At 44.1% G+C, this 23,206-nt stretch overlaps 1 protein-coding gene across 1 annotated transcript in view; it reads left to right on the top strand.

Annotated features, from left to right (window-relative positions):
- CRKL (CRK like proto-oncogene, adaptor protein) overlaps window positions 1-21,859 on the top strand; it is a 36,000-nt gene extending 14,141 nt beyond the window's left edge. The window contains exon 3 of the mRNA XM_070628348.1: window positions 18,302-21,859. Within this exon, the coding sequence (XP_070484449.1) occupies window positions 18,302-18,436 (135 nt within the window). The 3' untranslated portion in view covers window positions 18,437-21,859. The remainder of the gene's footprint in view (window positions 1-18,301) is intronic.
- The last annotated feature ends 1,347 nt before the right edge of the window (window positions 21,860-23,206 follow it).

Here is a 23,206-nt window from a genome sequence, read left to right as displayed (position 1 = left end):
GCGTGTGTTAAGCAGCTGATTGTCTACACACCAGGGTGAGAACCTTGGGGGTTGAGGTTCCCAGTCAGAATTCCAAGCTCCATAAAGGAAGTCAGCGGGGCTGGCTCCGTGGCTGAGTGGCTAAGTTCGCGCCCTCCTCTTCGGCGGCCCAGGATTTTGCTGGTTCGAATCCTCACTGCGGACATGGCACCACTCATCAAGCCATGCTGAGGTGGCATCCCACATGCCACAACTAGAAGGACCCACAACTAAAATATACAACTATGTACTGAATGGCTTTGGGATAAAAAGGAAAAAGTAAAATCTTTGGTAAAAAAAAAGGAAGTCAGGAACTGGGTTCTTATCCAAGCTAGGGTTTAAAGCTTCACTCCATTTAGGATGCTTACCTGTCAACCTCGGTCTAAGACGTGCTATTTAGAAACCCCTATCTCTGGGTGTTCCTTGGAGTGTACACAGGGAGTTATAGAGAGGAACACCAGGTACCGTAGAGGGGATCACTTAGAGCTTGGTGAGTGGATATGTAGGTAGATGCCTTAAACCAGGATGAGGAGAAAGCCTGGTTAATGATGCATATTTTAAGATGACCCGGGTATCTGGCCATTGCGCAGCTCTCCTAGTCTCTCAGACCCCAGAGAGAGGCCTCCACACCTGAGCCTCCTCATGACACTTATCCAGCCATGTAAGCCTGGTCAAAGGCTCGCTTTGGTGCTTCACCAAGAGAGTGTTAGTGGGACCCGAGAAATAGACCTTTGCCAAATTCCACTTAATGGTATGTCTCCTTCTGTATGTTTAAATGAGACTTTCAGCTGTAGAAGTACATATTTTTATGAATTATGTTACTTTCTAAAACTTAGAATAGTGGTGCCTGTCTGATCTTGTTAAAAACAACTCTCTTGGGACTGCTGCAATTAGGTTACCAGGAGAAGTATAAAAATTAAAATGAGAAAGGTGAGACAAGTAGGACAAAATGTGCCAGTAATTGAAGCTTCGTTATTCCCCTTGCGGTGGTATTACAGAGAACGGTGATGGCTTAGGTGAACTTTATTTCTTGAATTATTTCACAAGGGTTTTTTTCCATAAAACTTGGTTTCCAAAAGAACATTCCTGCAGGTATTATAAAAACAAGTCTGTGTTTACCCACTTTCCTCTCTTGCTCACCTCTTTTCAAGAAGCAAGTTGATCCATGGGATTTGATTTGAAAATGAACACTTGGTATCTGTGTAAGGTGAATCGTGGGGAGTCTCCCCACTCCTTTAAAACAGCAGAGCTCTGCCATGCCCTTGGTGTAGTAGGGCCGGAAGGGCTCCTGGGAAGCAGAACATTCTCAGGTTGAGGGAAGTGATCTGGCCCTTTCCAAAAGTAGATCATTGGTCAGAAGAGAATGTTTGGAGCTAGGCTCCTATTGTTACACAATACCTGTGGCCAAAGTTGCATTGTTCTCTGACACAGTGGGGAAGCAAGATGGTTAGGGAAAGATCATAGGCCTGCATTCAAGTCCTGGCTTTTCCTAGTGTGATTTTGGGCAAGTTGCTTAAATTCTCTGAGCCTAAAAGGCAGTCAGCTCCGCAGGTTGATATGAGTTTGCTCATTAATCATCCATTCGTGCAATTAACCCGTGAGGGGTGCCTTGTAGGGTCCTGCTACCAAAGAGTTTACCAACTAGCGAAAATAGAGACAGAAACCAGCAGTGTATAAGTGCTCTGATAACACAGAGTAGGAGGGAGAGTGGGGATGGGGGTAGGAGATGGAAGTGTGGGTGGGTATTGGTCTGGGAAGGCTTCCTGGAGGAGGTGACCCTTGAACTGAGTTTTGAGGGATGAATAGAAGTTAGCTGGGTGAAGTTGGGAAGAAGACATTCCTGGCCGTGGGAAGAGCTTGCGTGAACAAGACTAACACCACTGAGTAGCTGCAGGTTAGTAGGAGCACAGGGTATGTTGGGCAAAGAGCAAAAGTGGCAAGAGACAAAGCCAAGGCAGTGGGTTGTTACCATACCACCAAAGGGCTAGGCTGAGGAGATTACCAGTTTTCTTGTGTTGCCTTCATTGAGGCATAAAATAGCCAATTTCTCACAATTGGTGGAGGTTCTGAAATTTGTGGGCAATTCACCTTTTCACTGATTGATTTTTAAATAATTTAGAGCAAGTGCGTGAGTCTCCCTGTAGAAATGTTGTTCTCACACACTCATATTCCAGTATACTTAACTGACTAGAAAAGAAAGGGAAGAAACTTCTTAGCACCTTCAGAACTGTACTTAACTCTGGATATACACACCCATGAGTATTTATTGTGTGAAAATTTGTATCCTCGTGTCTATGTGGAGCTTCAGTGGAGCATGCCCCTGTGGTATGGGTTAAGAAAACAGTTGGTGATATGAGGTAGGGGTCTGTGGTAATCAACGTCAGTGGAACAGAGGCTGTGTAGGAAGAATAACAGTTTCTCGGGCTGCAAATGAGGCTTAAAGTGATTCAGGATGGAATTGATGTAAATCAAGGAGAAGGGCAAGTTGTAATGATACTTAGATCATTTAGTCTAACCAGCTTTCTAAAGCTTTTAGCTTTCTATAGCATCTAAATCCATTGGGCTTCCAGCTCAACCTGGACACCTCCAAAAACATTCACTCGTTCAGGAAAGGTTTATTGAATGTTTATTATGTGGCCAGCATTGTTTAGGAGTTTGAAATACAACACTGAACAAAACAAAAGTCTCTGTCCTTGTGGAACTTCTGGAACATACAGTCTCATGAAATGGTTCCTTCCCTATTGGATGACTCAGGTAGTTAAGAAGTTCCTTGGGGCCAGCCCTGTGGCCTAGTGGTTAGGTTGGGCACACTTCCCTTCAGCGCCCGGGTTCTGCTGCAGGTGTGGACTTGCACCATCTGTTGGTGGCCATGCTATGGTGATGACCCACATACAAAACACAGGAAGACTGGCACAGATGTTGGCACAGAGCAAATCTTCCTCAAATAAAAAGAGGAAGATTGGCAACAGATGTCAGCTCAGGGCAAATCTTCCTCAGCAAAAACATAAAATATTAAAAAAAAAAGTTCTTTGCGTTCTAGCCCTTCATCAGAGAGAAACAAACCGCTACAACTGCCCTTCCTGTATTTGCGTAGCCCAATGTTTAGACTTCAGTGTGTGGCCCTATAGTTGTCTCTCTTAAGGTTTTTGTTTGTCTTTTTGATTTGTGTGTGCGTGTGGGGGGGTCTTATACCGTCTGTAACTTCTCTGAATCTTTTAAAATCCTAATTATGTCATGTAGCATATTAATTACTCCCCTCAGTTTCATGTTAGCTGCAAATTTCCTAAAAACACGATCCAGATCTGTATACTAAAGTCCTCCTCTGTAGCCTCTCCTGATCTATGTTTAATATCTAAAAAAAGACAGTGAGGTTGGTCTAGCATGACTTGTTCTTGATTGAGTCCATGCTGCCTTTCACATACCCCATTTCCCATTCTAAATCATAGTAAACCGTCTCTTTGCTAATTGCATCCAGAATTTTGTCCAGGTTTGATTCCAGACTAACCTTTTACATTTATAGAATTTGCCATCATCCCTGTTTTAATGGAAACCAAAAGACTTGACCCTTGAAGGTCCACCAGTGTCCCATGATGTAGTTCTCCATGGCAGGCGACCAGTGTTGGACTCCTATTGCTGCTTGCTCCTATGTTTGGTCAATACTTGTCCTTACTGGTATTGATATTTGTCCTTACTGGTATAAGGCGTGCTTTCATCTTTGACGCGTGTTCTTTTTAAGGAACTCAGAGTTCCTTGTGTGAGCTCACCAGCATTCTCAAAATACTTGCTCTTTGCTCTCATTGGGCTCGTCTGTTGATTGTGTTGTTCAAATTTCTTCTTGGATTGTCTTTTCCCCATTTTGAAACTCCTAGTTGTTGGATTACATGTGGTCTCGGACTCTTGAATTGGCCTTCCTAGGACCCATGGTACCACTTCCTTTACTGACTGGCCTGGAGTTCTCAGATGTCTACCTCAACTACTTTGTTTTGCTTCATTTATTAGAATTAAATTCACATAAAGAGATTCTTTATCGCTCCTTCTACTTACTGAGATGAGGCTGTGTGCAAACTAAGTCGAGGTTTTGGGCCCAGCCTCGTGGCCGAATGGTTAAGTTCGTGCGCTCCACTGGGGCGGCCCAGGGTTTTGCTGGTTTGGATCCTGGGTGTGTACATGGCACCGCTCATCAGTCCATATTGAGGCGGCGTCCCACAGACCACAACTAGAAGGACCTGCAACTCAGATATACAACTATATACTGGGGGGATTTGGGGAAGTAAAGCAGAAAAAAAAAAAAAAAAGTACATCTAGGTTTCAGTAGTACTAGTTGTATTTTTTAACCTCAGGGATCATCTGTGAATTCTTCTGGCTGGGTGACCTGTAGTTTATACAAACCACAGTGATGTCAGGTCTGTACATGTTCGTTATCAAGCATCCAGCTCAGCTCTGGAGATCTGTACAGAGTCCTAGCTTCCTAACCAACAGGACCATTCTGTCTCACCTCCTGTCACATTCCAGCAATGACCCCACCCCCTCACAAGGCTTGTCAGAGATGGCTTCATGCCTGACGGGCTCCTCCTCTGCCCTTTTGTCATTGATATTATGTCCTTAACAGCATCTAGTTTTCGGAATTTGATTTATTCTACTTCTGTACTGAAAGTGCTTTTTTTCTTAATCGCAGACCTTGTCAAATCCTTAGAAATCTTTAGAAAGTCCTATAGAATTTTAGAAAGTTCTCATATTTTTAATAACGTTTTTTTCTTGTAGCATATCATATTATCATTGGGTTATGAATTAGAGAAGATCATTCTTAAAAAAGGTTTCGTTCCTTCCATAATATGTAAATTGGGAGAGGATACCATGAAATTGAGGCCCTAGTGAGGTTCATGCAAGGCCTGTCCTGGCCTGATCAGTATGCCAACCTCAGTTTTCTTTTTTTCTTTTTTCTTTTTCTCTTTTTTTAAAATTTTTTTCCTTTTTCTCCCCAAAGCCCCCCAGGACATAGTTGTATATTCTTCGTTGTGGGTCCTCCTAGTTGTGGCGCATGGGACGCTGCCTCAGCGTGGTTTGATGAGCAGTGCCATGTCCGCGCCCAGGATTCGAACCAACGAAACGCTGGGCCGCCTGCAGCGGAGTGTGCGAACTTAACTGCTCGGCCACGGGGCCAGCCCCTAACCTCAGTTTTCTGTATGTAGTAATAGCTGTTGAGTAAGAAGAACCATCTGCTAGGGGCTTCACAGAGTATTCTAGTTAATCGTTATGGCTGCCCTATGGGGTAGGTGCCACCAGTCTCGTTTTATGCACGAAACTGAGGTTCATGTAATCTGCTGACAGTCTCACAGGTGGTATGTGGCAGAGCTAGAACTCTTTTTTTAACAGCTTTCTTGAAATATAATTCACTTATTATACAGTTTATCCATTTAAAGTCTACAACTCAGTGGTCTTTGGTACATTACAGTATTCATTTTCTTTAAAAATTGTGAAATACGTATAACAAAATTTTCCAGTTTTTTAAGTGTACAATTCAGTGGCGTTAATTACATTCACACTGTTGTGCAACCATCACCACTTTCTGTTTACAGAACTTTTTCATCACTCCAGACAGCAACGCTGTAACCGTGAAGCAATAACTCCTCATTCCTCCTCTCCTTAGGCCCTGGTAACCTCTAATATACCTTCTCTCTATATGAATTTGCCTATTCTAGATACTCATATAAATGGAATCCTGCAATATTTGTCCTTTGGCTATGGCCTATTCCACTTAGCATAATGTTTTGTTTTGAGGAAGATTAGCCCTGAGCTAACATCTGTGCCCATCTTCCTCTTCTTTGTATGTGGGATAACTACCACTGCATGGCTTGCCAAGCGGTGCCATGTCTGAACCAGGGATCTGAACCGGCGAACCCCCGGGCCACCAAGCAGAATGTGTGCACTTAACCACTCTGCTACCTGGCCAGCCCCAGCATAATGTTTGAAGCTTCCTCCATATTGCAGCATATATCGTTGTCGTCATCTTTTTTTTCCTGAGGAAGATTTGCCCTGAGCTAACATCTGTTACCAGTCTTCCTCTATTTTGTATGTGAGTTGCTGCCACAGCATGGCTGCTGATGAGTGGGTAGGTCTGCGCCCAGACAACCAAACCTTCGAACCTGGGTCGCTGAAGCAGAACATGCCAAACTTAACCACTAGGCCACAGAGCTGGCCCCTCTTCATTCCTCTTATAGCCACATGTTCCATTGTATGGCTATACCAAATTTTGTTTATCCATTCATTAGGTGATGGGCATTAGACTTATATCCACCTTTTGGTTATTGATAATAGTGTTGTTATGGACATTCGTGTACAAGTTTTTGTTCAAATATCTGTTTTTGGTTCTTTTGGGTATATGCCTAACAGTGGAATTGCTGGATCATATGGTAACTCTATGTTTAACTTGTGGAGGATAGCCAAACTATTTTCCACAGTGATTGCGCAATTTTACAATCCCATCAGCATCAATGCACAAGGGTTATGCTTCTCTACATCCTCACCAACACTTATATTCCTGTTTTTTGTTGTTGTGTTTTGTTTTTGTTGTTTTTTACTATAACCAGAAAATTCTACTGGCTGTGAAGTGGCATCTCATTGTGGTTTTGATTTGCATTTCCATAATTTTACTAATGATGTTGAGCATCCTTTCATGTGCTTCTTGACTGTTTTTGTATCTTTGGGAAAATGTTCAAGTCCTTTGCTCAATTTCTAATTGGGTTATTTGTTGTTTGTTGTTGAGTTTTAGGAGTTCTTTATGTACTCTGGATATTAAACTCTTATCAAATACATGATTTCTAAATATTTTTTCCCATTCTGTAAGTTGTCATTTCACTTTCTTGGTAGTGTACTTTGATGCACATCCTTAATTTTGATGAAGTCCAACTTATCTATTTTTTCTTTTGCTGCATGTGGTTTTAATGTCATGTCTAAGAATCCAGTGCCAAATTCAAGGTCATGGAAATTTACCCCTGTTTTCTTCTAAGAGTTTTTATGGTTTTAGCTCTTATGTTTAGGTTGTTTATCCATTTTGAGTTAATTTTTGTATATGGTTTGATGTAGGGGTCCAAATCTTTTCTTTTGCAGGTGGGAAATCCAGTTGTACCAGCACCATTTATTGAAGAGATTTTTCTCTCCCCTTGAATGGACTTGGCACCCTTGTCAAAAATCAGTTGGCCAGAGATATATGGGTTTATTTATGAACTTTCCATTCTATTCTATTGGTCTATATGTCTCTCTCTATGCCAGGACAACACTGTTTTGATTACTCTAGCTTTGTGTAGTTGTTTTGAAGTCAGGAAGTATGAGTCTTCCAACTTTGTTCTTCTTTTTCAAGATTGTTTTGGCTATTCAGGGTGCCTTGCAATTCCATAAGAATTTGAGGATCAGCTTTTCCATTTCTTCCAAAAATAAAAAGGGGGCTGTTAGAATTTTGATAGGGATTGCCTTGGATTCGTAGATCACTTTCGGTAATATTCCTGTTAAGTCTTCTTATCCATGAACACAACGTGTCTTTCCATTCATTTGTCTTCTTTAGTAGCAATGTTTTGTAATTTTTGGTGTACAAGTCTTTCACCTTTGTTAAGTTTATTCCCAGTTATTTTATTCTTTTAGATGCTATTATAAATGGAACTACATTCTTCCCCCCCCCCCCCGTTCTTTTTTTGGTGAGGAAGATTGGCCCTGAGCTAACATCTCTTGCTAATCTTCCTCTTTTTGCTTGAGGAAGATTGTCACTGAGTTAACATCTGTGCCAGTCTTCCTCTGTTTTTTGTATGTGGGACACAGCCACACAGCTTGATGAGTGGTGCATCGGTCCATGCCTAGGATCTGAATTGGTGAACCCTGGGCCATTGAAGTAGAGCATGCAAACTTAACCAATATGCCACCAGGCCAGCCCCTGGAATTGCATTCTTAATTGATTACTGGTGTATAGAAACAACTAATGGTTGTGTGTTGACCTTGTACCCTGCAACTTTGCCGAATTTTATTGGCTCTAATAGCTTTCTTGTGGAATCTTTGGAACTTTGTATATATAAGATCATGTCATCTGCGAATGGAGATAGTTTTACTTCTTTCTTTCCGTGGCCCACATTTTCTTGCCTCACAGCATACTGGCCTGTGATACCTCTAACCCCTGGCCCATCCTAAAATAAAATCCTTGTGTTTTCATAAGAAGTGTTAACCAGTAAGCAGCCCTCTTGAGCCAAGTTACTGCCCTGAAGATAGTGGGAATTTTAAAGACGAGACCAAGTCTTCAGTATTAAAAACCAGTCAATAACATCTGATTGTAGGTGAGAGTACATGAAGCTACTTGACTGCTACTCAAAACACTTGGGGGCTGGCCCCGTGGCCAAGTGGTTAAGTTCGCACCCTCTGCTTTGGCAGCCCAGGTTTTCGCCAGTTTGGATCCTGGGCATGGACGTGGCACCATTCATCAGGCCACGCTGAGGGGGTGTCCCACATAGCACAACCAAAAGGACCTGCAACTAGAATATACAACTACGTACTGGGGGGCTTTGGGGAGAAGAAGGAGGGGGAAAAAAAGAAGATTGGCAACAGATGTTAGCTCAGGTGCCAATCTTTACCAAAAAAAAAAAAAAGACACTTGCACAAGGAGGGTCTTGGCCCTCTGAAGCCTTTCCAGCTCCAGTAGCCTTGACTCAGGTACAGTTGTACAGAGAACAAAAGGGCAGCTGTTAAAACAAATGAAGGGGGGCCAGCCCAGTGGCCTTGTGGTTAAGTTCACAAGCACTGCTTTGGTAGCCCAGGGTTCGAGGGTTTGGATCCTGGGCATGGACCTACACACTGCTCATCAAGCCATGCTGTGGCAGCATCCCACTTACAAAATAGAGGAAGATTGGCACGGATGTTAGTTCAGTGACAATCTTCCTCACCAAAAAAAAAAAGGTGAAAGACCAGGGCAGCTCCATGAAGATGGGGCTGTCTGCCTGTCTTGTTCTCTGTTGTATCCTTCCAGGGCCTGGCACATAGATATTCAGCATTTGTTGAATGAAATGAATGAAAGCCACAAATAGTAGGATGAAAAGTGCCTGGTGATTATAGTACATTGGTTTCTGTTTTTTATGTCTTTTTTGGGTTATGGACTGCTTTGAGAATCTGGTGAAAGCTGTGGAATCTTCCTCCAGAAAAACAGCATACATGAATGCATTTACATACAGTTCTGCCTTTACTTTCAGGATGTTCTTTGCTGTCTGAGACCTATTTATGTCACCCAAATTAGAACTTCTCATTCCCATGTAACCTGTTGTGCTCCTGATCTTATTTTTATGTAACCTGAGAGTGTGCAATCTCAAAATATCAGTATGGGAAATGGAAACTGATTGGGGAAGCAGAAGGCTGCTGTGACAACCAGGGCATGGACCCTCCAGGGCTTTGACTGCTCTTCGAATCAAGTGCCAGAAGTCAGGCAGTAAAGTTATTTCCAGAGCCCTTCTGTTCACACTGTGGACAAGTAGAGCTATAAGAAATTATTGTCAGCTTCAGGAAGTGCCATCTTGCCATTTAACTCTTACCTTCTCGGTGCATGGTCCTAGACACAAAGAATGGGGCTGACTAGTGTCCTGCCAGTGTGCACTTAATTTTAGAATTAATGTGTGCACTCCACATGTACTAAGTGCAGCCAGGCACAAAGATAGTACTGTGGCAGTTCTAATAATGATTAGGATTGTCATAGGGTGACAGTTGGTAAACATGGTGTGTAAGATATGTGTCTCTTGTTGCTCTGTTGATAGAGTCAGCCGCATCTTCTAGGCTTAGAGTGCTCCTTGAACCAAGTTGATACCCAACCACTTCAAGACTGATCTGCCCTCCAAAGTGAGTGCTGCTTTGTGCTCAGTCCTTCTACCATGAAGGGCACTGTACCAGAACTGGGAGTGATGAGCAGCAAGATGGCTGTGAAGCTACTGACAATTTAGGATGTGAGCCCACACGCTCTTCGGTAGGGCCATGGAAGAAGCTGGTCCACAACCTGGCGTGTAACTATGGGCAGCGGGCAGCATAACATAGCCAGGGCATCCCTTCTGTCTTGGGTTCTGGGGCTTGTTCCTCATATAAAGGGCTTTGGACTGAGATAGAAAACAGCAGGAGGAATAATGTGCTATGTGGGTTTTTTTGTTTGGTTTTGTTTTGTTTTTGCTGAGGAAAATTAGCCCTGAGCTAACATACCTTGCCAATCTTCCTCTTTTTTTTTTTTTTTTTTTTGCTTGAGGAAGAGTGGCCTGAGGTAACACCCATCTTCCTCTATTTTTTATGTGGGACGCCTTCACACATGGCTTGATGAGTGGTATAGTTCCGAACCTGCAAACCCGGGCCACTGAAGCGGCGTGCACTGAACTCAACTACTACCCCACCGGGCCGGCTCCTGCTATGTTTTGGCATGTGAGAGCTCCTGCAAGTCCAGAATGAGGCATTAATGGTCAAGTGGCCATCAGAAGTCTCCCAGCCATTCTCTCTTCTTAGGCTGTACCTTGACCTTTCTGTGCTGGTCAGGGTTCCCTCAGTTGAAGCAATGGTTCTTTACTCCTGTGCTCTGCAGCATTGACTCAGTACTGTTTTTCTGTCACTTGCTGCTTTTTTTTTTTTTTTTTAACTATTTTTGTTATCTGACACACATTCATTGAGCATCTACCATTTCTGGGCAGTGAATCATTTATTGTCTGTCTCACAATGAAAGCAGAATTTCCTTGAGGATAGGAACTGAGCTTCTCATTTTCCATGCAATAGATATGCAGTAAATCTTACTAAATTGATTAGGTAGAATCGTGTGGAAAGTACCCTGTAAAGACTGTCAGAATCACAGGTTAATTGGAAAGCATGAGGTTTGAATGTTCTTGGCAGTTTTCAGTACTTAGCTCCCCTTCTCCATCTTCCCATTGTCTTCTTCAGCTGCTTAGTATCCATCACAGTAATTTATTAGATTCCCAGTTTTCAGGCCTGCCCCTCATCTCCTCTCCTTCTAAAATGGCATCCTTCCCATCCCCTCATCAGTTTTGAGAGGACCCTTGTTACTCACAAGGTTGAAAACCCACTTTAATACAGTGCCTCTGCATTCTGATTCCACTTCTTCCCAGAGTGCTTCCAGAGGGCAGTGACCAGCCAGGGGCGTGAGTGTGGGGCTGGAGGCTGGGTTCTGTTCAGGAATCTCTACTCTGATAACAGCTACTGTTTACTTAGCTGGGTGTTCTGGTTAACAATTCTCATGTAGTACTTCCTTTAATTATTGCAAGAACCTTTCAAAGTCAGAAGTGAGACTTGGACAATTTGAGCAGTTTGCCACGGTCATGTAGCCACTAAAAGTGGCAGAACTAGGACATCAATCCAGTTCTCCCATGCTCCAGAGTTCATAGTGTGAACCACCACACTGTGCCACCTTATACCTGTTTTAAGCAGACAAGAGATTGCTTACGTCCTGTTGTAGATCTTAGATCTTAGTTTTAGGTGAGTCCGATATTTGAGTTGTGTTTTTATGTATCCTAAGTACACAATATAGAGCCTCGCACAGTGCTCTGAGCAGAATAAAAACCCCATCTAGAGTGGCTACCACCTGGAGGTCCTTCCTGCACTCATTGTCTGCATGTGTAGCTTTATAAGGGGGCTTGGGTTGTCCTTGGGGTTTACTTGACTTTGATCCGGGTTGCTTATGTTTCTTCAACTGTGAAAGAAGACCAGAGGTCCAAGGTTTCTTAGGACCAACTTGGTAATTAATAGCCTGGAATGTGATTTTTAACATCTTAAGCTGTGCGGTTGTATAATTGCATTTCCAGCACATTGTGTTCTTCCATCCGTCATATAGTCCATATCTGGGAAAGGGCTCGGCAAGTTTGACAAATTGAAAGGAAGCCAGTATGATTGGAGGGGAAGGACAGAGAAGCATGAAATGAGGTCAGAGATGGGAAGAGTAAGGAGCCAAATCAGACAGAGCCTTGAAGACAGGAGTTTGGGTGTTACTCTTGTGCAGAGAAAAAGTGTTGGGGATTTAAAAGACAGCAGTGACCCAATTCTATTTATATTTTTAAAAGGTCTGTCTTCTACTCTCATTATGCCCTTGTGCCTGTCACTTCTATCCTCAGAATATCACTCCTCTGCTTGGCCATCTATCCCTAGCATGTGGGGCCATCAGCCTATAGTTTTCTCTTTTCCTTGATTCTGCAGGCTTCCTGTAGTTTCTGAAAGTAATTTACAAGAGACCTGTGACAAGGAGTGCAAAATGAGCGAAGCAACTTCCCTCCTAAGGAAAGTGCTGTATGGTGGTAGTATGTGTGTTGGGGGCGGGGAGGTGACAGGAAGAGCAGAGAATGGAGCCTCGGTGGATGAGTTGCTGGAATCCTGGAGAGCCTTGCTTTCCACAAATATCAAATGGGAAGTACCCACCCGGCAGGGTTATTTTACAAAATCTCACAAAAAGGCGGGGTGGGGGCAGTCTCCCACTTCAAGTGCCATAGAGCATCAGAGGTAGAGACTTGGACTTGGGCCATCGGGAGTTCAGTGTGGTAGGTAGGGTTTGGCTGTAGGAGAGGAGGGTGATTGGGAGTTGGACTGATTGGCCTGGGGTGACATAGATGATGGAAGGTGGCTCGGCGCAGGACAGCTGGGCTGGTAGAGCCAGGTGGTGACAGGCTGGGGAGAACCAGAGGTGGGGGCATTAGCAGGAGGTCATAGCACGTTGCTAGCCCTAAGGCTGGAGGGATGAGCTCACCCAAGATGTGAGAGAGGGCTGTCTGGGGCCAGGATTTCAGGAAGATGAGACTGTTTTCTTCCACATTTATCAGACGTCAACTAAGGCAGACTAAGATTACAAGCCTTAGGCAAGATGTATGCTCTCTCGGCATCTGGAGTCCAGTTGAAGATAGAGAAGGCATAGCCAAATACACAGAATTCTCTACACGTTTTTTGTGGAAGATCAAATGAGTGGGGCAAACAAAAGCTTCAGTCTCATTGAGAAGCCTTTGATCTCAACAGTAGTTTGTTTCTTTTTAGTCTTAGGTCATTCTTGCTTTAGTCTTTTTTCTTTTAACATCTTGTCAGGGTCGGATCTGGCTGTGAATGCTGGACTGCCCAGGTGCCCACGGGCTGTTGTCCCTTCCATACAGCACAGAGTTCCCCTGGGTGTTGGCTCGCGCGATCCCTCTCCCCTTTCCTCCGGAATCCTCTCTGCAGGTGTACGCCCACACATGCTCTTACTTGTCCTTCCCTTTTTGTATATTTATTATTGTATTTTCTGTGTTTGTAATTATTAACAATAAATAGAAGTAAATTTGGAATGATATCAATAGTGTTCTACTGATGAGTTTTCATTTCTTTCCTATTTCATTATTTTAAAAATAAAGACAGAAGCAGTTTGTTTTCTTAGGTGAAAAGGAATTGAGGATTGTGATCATATACTGAAGAGAAAGGCTGGACAGTGAAGCTCCTCGTCTCGATGGCCTCATTGTACTCCAGACATGAGACAGCAGGTTCCTGCACTGAAAGCCTCAAAGAGGCCAAGGGTCTGGAGGAGACACAGTGCAGAGTTTGAGGAAACCAGGGGGAGTGTGGTCCAGCTGCAGGGGCCTAGATTTGAAGCATCCCAGTAACTCCTGCCTACGGAAGGATTTTCTGCTCACCTAGGCCTGATTTTAATTGTGTTAAATGTTTCCTTATTATGTCTTATGTTTGTGCTTAAATGTATGTATATTTAGTGGAATAAGATGATCAGATTGGACACAAATCATGATTCCAGATTTCTGTTGACTTCAGCTTCCATCTATGTGATTTCTGCAAAGTCTCTGCTATAACTCAAGGTTCTCATTTGCAAGAGAGCTTTCCTTATATGCAGATCTGAAAAATGTCTTTACTGGAAACAAGTGTGATCATAATTAGAGTTTTCCTGTTTTATGATTTCTGTATGGTAGAAAAAGTGTGTACAAATTGTAAAACTAAATCCTTGGTCCACTTTGAAGAATATGAATTTTTCATAATTATCAAAAACATGTGATTATCTCAGTTATGAATAATAAAGACATTTTTCTACCACCTACAAATAAAAACATTGTTACTTGGAGAGAGGGAGTAATGCTAGAACTCCAAGCATTAATCTTAAAACAATCTTATTTCAGACGTCTTTAAAACTTAGTTCTTATATTAAGTCAATTTACTCTCTCTCCCAAATTTTTATATCCTTTTAAGGCAAAAAACCAGAGAAAACATGTCCTTTCAATTGTCGGTTTTTTTCCCCACTGAAGTATTTTACAGCTTAATTTTTAATATAAGTCTCAAAAATAGAATTCTCCATTGTTAACCTTCAAATTTTAGTTCACCCAATTTAGGTGTTTCAGTTGAGCCTGCGTTAATTATTCAAAATAATTAACTATAATAATTTAATTTATAAATACATGCAGTTGGCTTTTTACCTTGTTTTTCTTTTTCTTTTTTTTTTTTTTTTTTAATTTTTTTCCTTTTTCTGCGCAAAGCCCCCCGGTACATAGTTGTATGTTTTTAGTTGTGGGTCCTTCTAGTTGTGGCATGTGGGACGCTGCCTCAGCGTGGTTTGATGAGCAGTGCCATGTCCGCGCCCAGGATTTGAACTGACGAAACACTGGGCCGCCTGCAGCGGAGTGCATGAACTTAACCACTTGGCCACGGGCCCAGCCCCTACCTTGTTTTTCTTATACATATCTAGTACTTGGCTATAAAAATCTAAATATTAAATTGTTTTATTTTTGTCTTAGAACTTTTCGTTGTATATAATCTAATTCTTAATTACCAGATTAAAACTCTTCACAAGCCATCCTACAGTTAAGTTGAATTAGTGATTTTTCTAAATAGAGGAGTTTGAGTCAGAATTCAGACAGGGAATTTAGGGCAATTTTTCTTTTTTTAACTGAATTTATACTGTGTTCTAACCAGGGAGTCTCAGGGGATAAAGTTTTTTCCATTGTCATTTTGGCAAGTACTCAGAAATAAGCCAGTTTCCACAAGGTAAGAGGTTCCATTTGGTAATAGTGCTATTTCCACGTGTAAGTAGTGACTCGTGCGGAGCCGAGGAGTCGAAAGAAAGATTTCTTGGACTCTCAAGATCTGGCGGTAGTGCTCTTTTTATTTAGAGAATAGTGTGGAATAGCATGGGGACAGGACCCATGGGCAGTCAGAGCTCCTGCTGCTGCCCTGAGTTGAGGGTTAGGGCTAATTTTATAAGGCATGGGTACGTGACTTATTTTTACTGGAAAAAGAAAAGATGATGTAAAAAGTCATTAAATTATTTCAGTGCAGATGGGGTCTGGTTATTGTGTGGTCATATAACTTTTAGATAAGAATCTGGCCATATCGATCGACATGTAGGTGAGGATGCCCTGGGCTTCCCTCCCTGGGGCAGCCCTAATTCATACCATAAAAAAAATCCACCTGGTCACCTAGGGCTTCTCTAGCTGGGGCAGCCTTAGTCCATATCAGTGACTGTGTTCTTACTTCTCAGTAGGTTTGGGGAATTACAAGTAGTTTGATATGGCTGAGCCCGTACATCCCAGTAAGCTAGTAAAATGATCAAAAATGGAGTATGGGAAGGTTAGAAAACTCATGGCCTGTCTACATTCACAGGGGGAAGTGAAGAGGATAGGACATTAAGGGCAGAGGGTGGGTTGGTGAGAAGAGAGGGAGATTGAGTGGTCCTTCATGTGGGTGGGCCATGCTGCCTATGCACTGTGTGAGGTGGCAGTGACACAGGCAGCCAGGACTGGTGCTGCCTGGCTTTGTACTCCTGCTCCATGGTGGACCAGCTTGTGACCTTGGGGAGGACTCCAGCCTTTGGCTCTGTTATCCCAGCTTCCCTTACAGGAGGTTGGTGTATGTTGAGGATCAAGGGTGATAACGGGTCTGAAAGAGCCCTGCAGGTAAGAAACCTCTGTGAAAACAGGGCTCAAGGTCAGCTCCATTGAATTGGAAACCCAGGCCCACGCAGCATACTCCACAGGGGCTCGTTTCCTTCTCCCTCTTGTTTTGGCTTTTCCCCTATCTCTTTGCAGCATGAGCCCTTTCCAGAAATGTTATGTGGTCACATCAAGATGAAATTAGCAAGTTTACAAACTTGGTAGACACTGGCAAAATGTTAAGTTTCTGCTTCCTGGTGGCACTTATAGAGGTACTCAGAGTCACCTAAGCAACATGTCTCCAAACCCCCCTGTAAAGGCAGTTATTGCTTGGTGCTTTCTTAAAAGTTGCTCTTCTTGGGTTTGGGCCATGGGCCATGTTGGAGTCTGGAGTTTGGGTCTCTCTTCATTGTGGTTTTCCTCATCTTAGATACCTTATGTTTAAACAACATTATTACTGGATTTTGGTGTTTCTGCTTGAGCCCTAAACATCTTAACAAAATTCAAATGAATCTGTCTCAGAGACAGCCTCCATCCTTTGGATCCACCTCAGAAAACACGCCTCTTTTTCCTCAGAGTGCAGTCACCCGTTTAGGAAAGGCATATGTGGCTATGCCCAAAGCCTGTGAGCGCCAACAAGTTGGAGGGGCAGTGGCAGGGGCAGGAAGAAGTCTGCCTTCACACGGATCGTGGCAGCCTCTGTGGCCCAGAGCTGTGTGCCAGTGGACTTGTCATTTCTAGGATTTTCTTTTTTTTTTTGAGGAAGATTAGCCCTGAGCTAACTACTGCCAACCTCCTCTTTTTGCTGAGGAAGACTGGCCCTGAGCTAACATCCATGCCCATCTTTCTCTGCTTTATACGTGGGATGCCTACCACAGCATGGCTTTTGCCAAGCGGTGCCATGTCCACACCCGGGATCTGAACCGGTAAAACCCGGGCCGCCTAGAAGTGGAATGTGTGAATTTAACCGCTGTGCCACTAGGCCAGCCCCTAAAGAGTTAATTTTTCCTTTTTCTCCCCAAAGCCCCCCAGTACATAGTTGTGTATCTTCAGTTGTGGGTTCTTCCAGTTGTGGCATGCCGCCTCTGCAGGGCTTGATGGCGGTGCCATGTCCACGCCCAGGATCCAAACCAGCGAAACCCTGGGCCACTGAAGTGGAGCACTCAAACTTAACCACTCGGCCACGGGGCTGGCCCCACATTTCTGGGATTCTTGGTCACTCCAGGCCAGCAATCAGCTTGATAGACCAGTAGCTTTAGCAGAAGACCCTGTTTTTCCAAATGCATGAAACCCTAAAATGTATCAGATTAAAAGTTTTTTATAGGTATAAATGTATTTTGTAAGTTGAGATTTATAAGAAATACTTAAAAAGGCAATGGTGGGGGGACAGTTAACTGTTAGAATGGGCAGAAAAAATATGAATGACAGATGAGGTCTTGTGTTAGCCCCAACATCTAGCTCATTTTTTAATGTACTTTGTTGCAAGTGGTGATAGGTGTCATTTAGCCTTTACTTTGCCATTTTGAGAAGTCTTCAGTCAGACACACGTGGCAAAAGAAGCTTCATTCCAGGGAAGGTCTGCATGAAAAGCAGCTAGCAGGGCAGCACAGGTTAATGCGGCAGTGGCACATTCGAATGTGCTGTTAGAACTTATTTTACAAAATACAAGTTTAAAAAATTCAAGTCCCAATTAGACATTTGTTGGACCCTTAAAGCACCTCCCTAGACCTCTATTGATCTCCAGAACAATTTGAAAACGACTTCCAAAATAAAATTCCTGCTTTCCCCTTGATGAACAGAGCAGCCCTTGACTAGTGCCTGTCCTCTGGCAGTAGATAGAATTCCTACCACCTTGCAGTTGAAGCTAGACCCGAAAAGATGCTTGTAGCTGGGCTTCTTTCCCCCAACTGCCCCACAGATGAGGTGGGGAATGGGCAACTCAGGGAGATGTTATTGCTGCTCAGGGGAGGGGGCATGGTCAGTGAGGTCTCGGTGACAGCAGTTCCATCCCATGTAAATTGGAGTGGAGACAGGTTTTTTAATTCGCTTTTCTTGTGTGAGTTGGCTTGAACCGTTCTCAGAAAGTCAAGTGTTCATTTCTATTCTCTTGGAGTTGGTAGCCTGTATGGTGAGAAAAAAGGTTGCTTTTGTGCTCAGAAGTTGCTTTACTTGACACACATTCTCACCGGCTGAGGAGAAGCACTCTGGGCTTATTCGTAGCATGTTGTGTCTTTGGCACTGCTTGATTTTAGGTCTAGGCACTGAAAAAAAATGAGCGAGTCCTAAAAAAAATGTATAGGTTCTTTGGATAGCACAGTGTGTGTGATTTAATGTAAACTTTCTTTTTCTCTAGTTTGCAGAGAAAATGCTGACTCTGTCTTCTTTCTCCATCCTTACAGGTTGGTGACATTGTGAAAGTCACAAGGATGAATATAAATGGCCAGTGGGAAGGCGAAGTGAATGGGCGCAAAGGGCTTTTCCCCTTTACACACGTCAAAATCATTGACCCTCAAAACCCGGATGAAAATGAGTGATTGCTGTTGCCCTGTTTCCTGCTGCTTCGTTGTTCTGCCTGTCATAGTCTCCTTTGAAGTGGGAAAGCATTTTCTCATAGGCAAGTTACACTGCGTTGCTGGCGTCCAGCTTTCTGCAGACTGACGGTCTCTCATACACATTTGGAATGCACACAGTGGCTGCCTCGGCATTTGTATCATAGTCGTATTGTCAAAGAATAGCTGATTTTAGAGTTCTTTTGGATCATAAACTGGAAATACTAGTGGAAGCACACAAGTGGAGAGAAGTTGACGAGGAAAGGGTCTTCCTTCTCATCACTGCCCTGTTTGTACTTGTGACTGATTCTGTCATGTTCGTCGGAGAAAACTTGAGGCCATGGCGAGACATTGCACGTTGCTGTTCCACAAAGCAGTGGCTCTGTCACCATTTTGTTTTTCCTTTGAGGAACAGAGGAAAGGAACCTTAAAGACAGGGAATTCTGTTTTAACTCCCCAAATCTGGCTTTTGTTTTGGTTTGGTTTTGGAAGATTTAACTAATAAGAATTGTGTGTTCTGAACAGATTTTTAAGTGGCAGGTTGGATTTTTGTGATAATACAAGGAATGACACGTGCCTCTGGGCTTCTAAACTGAAGCTTCTGTAACTAAAGGAATATGAAAAAAAGCAGCCCCGAAGTGGAGGCCTTTATCGTCCATGTCGCCAGTAGTACCTTGTGTATAGCAGGTGTGGTGTGCCAAGCCGTGTGCACAGCCTCTTGGATTACATCGTCCCCAGAAGCATGAGAGTGGTGGGTGACTTGGGAAACCTTTGCTTGCCTTGTTTGCCAGGGACAGGAGCAGCGGGGGGAGCACTTGGCCGCTTTTCTGTCCAATGTTGCAGTGAATATACCTTTAGGGTGTAGGTGTAAAAAGCTTGTTCATAGAATCATTGAATTCGTGAGGAATGAATCTTTGAACTCCACTCGCTGCAGCCCAGTCCTCCCTGCCCCAGCCTCACCAGGCGGCCAGAGAAGGAAGGTGCTGCTGATGCCGCTTCCACAGTCTGTGTCCCTGATGCTCCCAAGCAAAGCAAATGCACGCTCTGGAAATTGGGTGATACATTTGATGTCTAATGTTTTTCCTGACTTGGGAGAACCATTAACCAGTTTACCATTAACCATTTACCAATTGAATGTTAAAATTTCCCTGTTAGCTAAAAGAGGTGTGTTCATAGAAGCTGCCTGGTGCAATTTGTGACCAATCCCTCATCTGCTGGATAGCAGACTAGAATTCTGGAACCTTCATGCAGTTCAGTCTGCTTTCCCCCAGACACTAGTGAAGACAGGCCTCCGCTCAGAATGACTATAACAGACCTAGAAATGTAGCAGCAACCTAATGAGTAACTCTGTCCTTTACTGAGCATCTGTTCTATGTGGCCCTGTCTCCCGAGGGGCTTAGGTTTTGAGGGTTAGAGCAATATATTCTGGTGACAGAACCAAACAACTGTTTTTCAATTTCTCTTTAAACCAGTGTTCCATATTAAAGAATCTTGAGAGTGTTCCTTTGACAAAGTGAATGGTCCGTTGGAAACATCACTGTGGCTGCCCTTCTGTGGTTTTCCTAAAAAAGGCTTAGTGATCAGCCCTTCATACTCAGTGAGAACTGTGCCCACCTCCTGCTCCAAAGGTGCCTGTTGATCACAGTTGCCTCTTGTTCTGAGTTTAGGCCCAGCCTGGTGCCCACAAGAAGTGGCACGTGTGGCAGGATCCCCACACCCTGCCTGGCAACGCTTGCCTGGCAGCTAGTGACCCAACCCCTGAGGGGGTGTCTAGCAGAGGTGGAATATGTGCCTCTTTCAAAGAGGGCACAAACCCTAAGGTCTTTTTAAACCAAATTTAGCTGAAAGGCTTGTCACCTTTTGATGACAGTAGTTAGCATAGAGCACGGGAGGTATATGGCCATTTTGGAAAGCAGTTTCCTTTCACCGTGTCTACTAACCAGTATAGCAAGACCTCCCTCAGGTGGAGCACTTCAGAGTCAGAACACCCCGCAAACCTAGGTTTGGCTTCATCCTAAGTCTGCTTATCTCTTAAGCCCATGTGCATGTCTCCATGTTTATGGGCTCCAGGTTCGGAACCCAAAAGAAGGTGAGTCTGAGTTCTAAACTCTCAAGATAGGTGCCAAAGGTAGTACCTTTCTGACTTTGAACCACATTCGTTTTTTAATCAGGCAGGGAAGTTCTCTTTTTCACACTAAATATACAAAAAAACCCCACACCCCCACTTCGGCTTTGTGCCCAGTGGTCTGGGGAGACAACTTCAGAAAGCAATGCAGATTTTCCCGAGGAGCTGCCTTCACTCCTCACGGGTTTTGCTTTTAGGATTGTTCATGACTGCTATGTGCTCTGCTCTACTGTGTGTCGTTTAAAAAAATATTTGGATGTTAAATTAACACTTAGGAAGTGAACAAAGTCCGTACTGAAGGGCATTGAGAGTTTGATTCAAAACTTACTTATCCCAAGAAGGCCCTCCAACACAGGAGGCGTCCTTGTCATTTCTGTGCGGGGTAGTACCACCTGATGACTTAGTTAACGAAGAGGAGGACGCATTGACTGGCTGCCATTGGACGACTTTGGTCACCCAGATGAGACACCTTCTATGCTCCTGGTTGGAGAACAAAGGAGGGAAGGGCAGCTGCTCCGTCTTTGGAGCTCAGCATCCCTGGAAGTGCGCTCACCTTCTCCTACAGCTGTTTACAGACAAGGCGGGCCCGGACAGACGGCCACTGCTCTTGCAATGTTTGCTCAGAGGAACGGGAACATTTTACTTTTGAAAAGGGATGATGTGTTTTTGTGCCAGGTGTTTATAATTTAATCCTTTAATACTACGTTCATTAACCTCTTAAAATGAGTGAATTCTTGATTGATTTAACACAGTACCTAAGACTAATGCTTTCTGTGGACACCACTGAGCTCTGCCTCAAACTCCATCCACCCTCTGGGACAAGAGACCTACGTCCCTGGTAACTTCTGTCAGCATGGACACTGACCTGGTTGTATATTCTAAAAGAGTAAAAGGACATTTCTCTGAGACAGGGTCGTTGTCTCTACAGGAGGAACAGTGGCCTTGCTTCTAGACGGTCTTCACTGTGTGTTTTAAACCACCACCACCACAAAACTCTCTTGACCTGTAACTTAAAGATCATAAACTTCAGGCAATAATATTTTCTGTGTAAGCTTTTAAAATTATTTTTGGGGATCATAGCTTGTTTTATTTTGTGCTATAAAATTAACAGTATTAAATGACTTATATTCTTAGAATACATTGAGTGTCTTTTCTTAACAGATTAGTGCCTTTTTATTTTTGTATTCCATTTTACGTTACTGGTCCCAGCATCAGAACCCTTGTTTCCATGGCCTGTTTGTACATTGTCTCAATAAAACTTGCATCAGCCGGTGGCGACGGCGGCTTTGGTGTTTCGGTGTCTCCTCAGTGGTGCCTGGAGGCGCTCTGCCCCCCCAGCAGTTAAGCATCTGGTGAAACACTTGGTGCTTCTCCAAGGATTCGACCTGCCATTCAGCCGTGCTACTGCTGACCACAAAATAGAATGGGATCCTGCACTGGCCCTTCCCCACACTTGGGGCCTCCCTACAAAAGAGAAGCAGTTGGTTCCAGGTGTGCGAGCACAGCGGGTGCTGTAGGGGGGGCTGGTGCTCAGTCTTGGCCTTCTGAGGATGAGGCAATGGTTGCCACACTTTGCACCACCAAGGAAAACTTGGATGTTTTCCCTTCTAGGCACCCATATCTGAAGGCTTCTATTAAATTGTTAAATATTTGTTCAACACGAGCTAGCCAGGGTTGAATGGTTTCAAGTGGAAGTCATGGAAAATGAGCAGCCTCTTCCCAGGTCAGGGTGCATCTGTCTGGCTTTCTTAAATCCTTTTCTGTTCCTGTCTGTATCTGGCCCTCCTGATGAACTCTGGGGACCTTCAGGTGGACACCTTGAGGTGTTTGGGGCCCACAGACGTCCCCTCAGCCAGAGCCCTGTTCCCACTCCTATTTGTGTGTGTATTGAGACGTCCAGATTGCCTTGTAAAACCTCCAGAAATGAGTTTTGGGAAGTGACACCAATCCATATTTATACAGAACTGTGCTGCTAAAATGTACTCCCTGGCTCTACTTTCAGGATTCTGCAGAATTTAAGAGAGAATTTTGTCTTGAATGGGAATATCAAAACTGTCATCATTGTAAAATAAACAATGCACCAGACACCTTTGAAAAATATTTTCTGTTTGAAAAGATGTCTTTTGGTCGGCAATGCTGGGCTAGGTTCCTCCGTGGCAGGGAAACGCTTGGAAATGGGCCCAGGTGTCGAGGGTTGCCTCTCCACCTGCCTCCCACTGCTAGTTTAGCGTTAGTGCTCGCCCACGTGAAACCTCACCTCGCATCAAAGCCTGTGACACTGCCGGGCTTTTCATGGGGGCTCCTCCCCGGCCCGTCTTTCTGGGAGGCTCTTCTCTAGCCGAGTCAGTGGTCCCCAGGCCCCTCTGAAAACCTGACCCTGCTCTTGCAGTCTTCCGTGCACACGCTGGTTCCCTGGGTCGTTCGCAGCCAGAGCTGGAGCACAGGAAAAGCCCTGGCCTGCCCTGGAAAGCTCCCGGAGCAGATGGTGATGATGGCTCCGACAGTGGGGGGCGCTGTGGAGCCCAGGGCGGGTTCAGGAAGGCTTCCGGGCTGCCTAGGGGAGGGGAAATAATGGTAATCCAGGCCAAGGGAGCAGCTCAGGGCTGGAGCACGCCCGGCTTTATTTTAGC

The sequence above is a fragment of the Equus przewalskii genome, chromosome 7, assembly GCF_037783145.1.
Source record: "Equus przewalskii isolate Varuska chromosome 7, EquPr2, whole genome shotgun sequence".
Classification (NCBI taxonomy): domain Eukaryota; kingdom Metazoa; phylum Chordata; class Mammalia; order Perissodactyla; family Equidae; genus Equus; species Equus przewalskii.
This window is presented reverse-complemented; position numbering and strand designations above follow the sequence as displayed.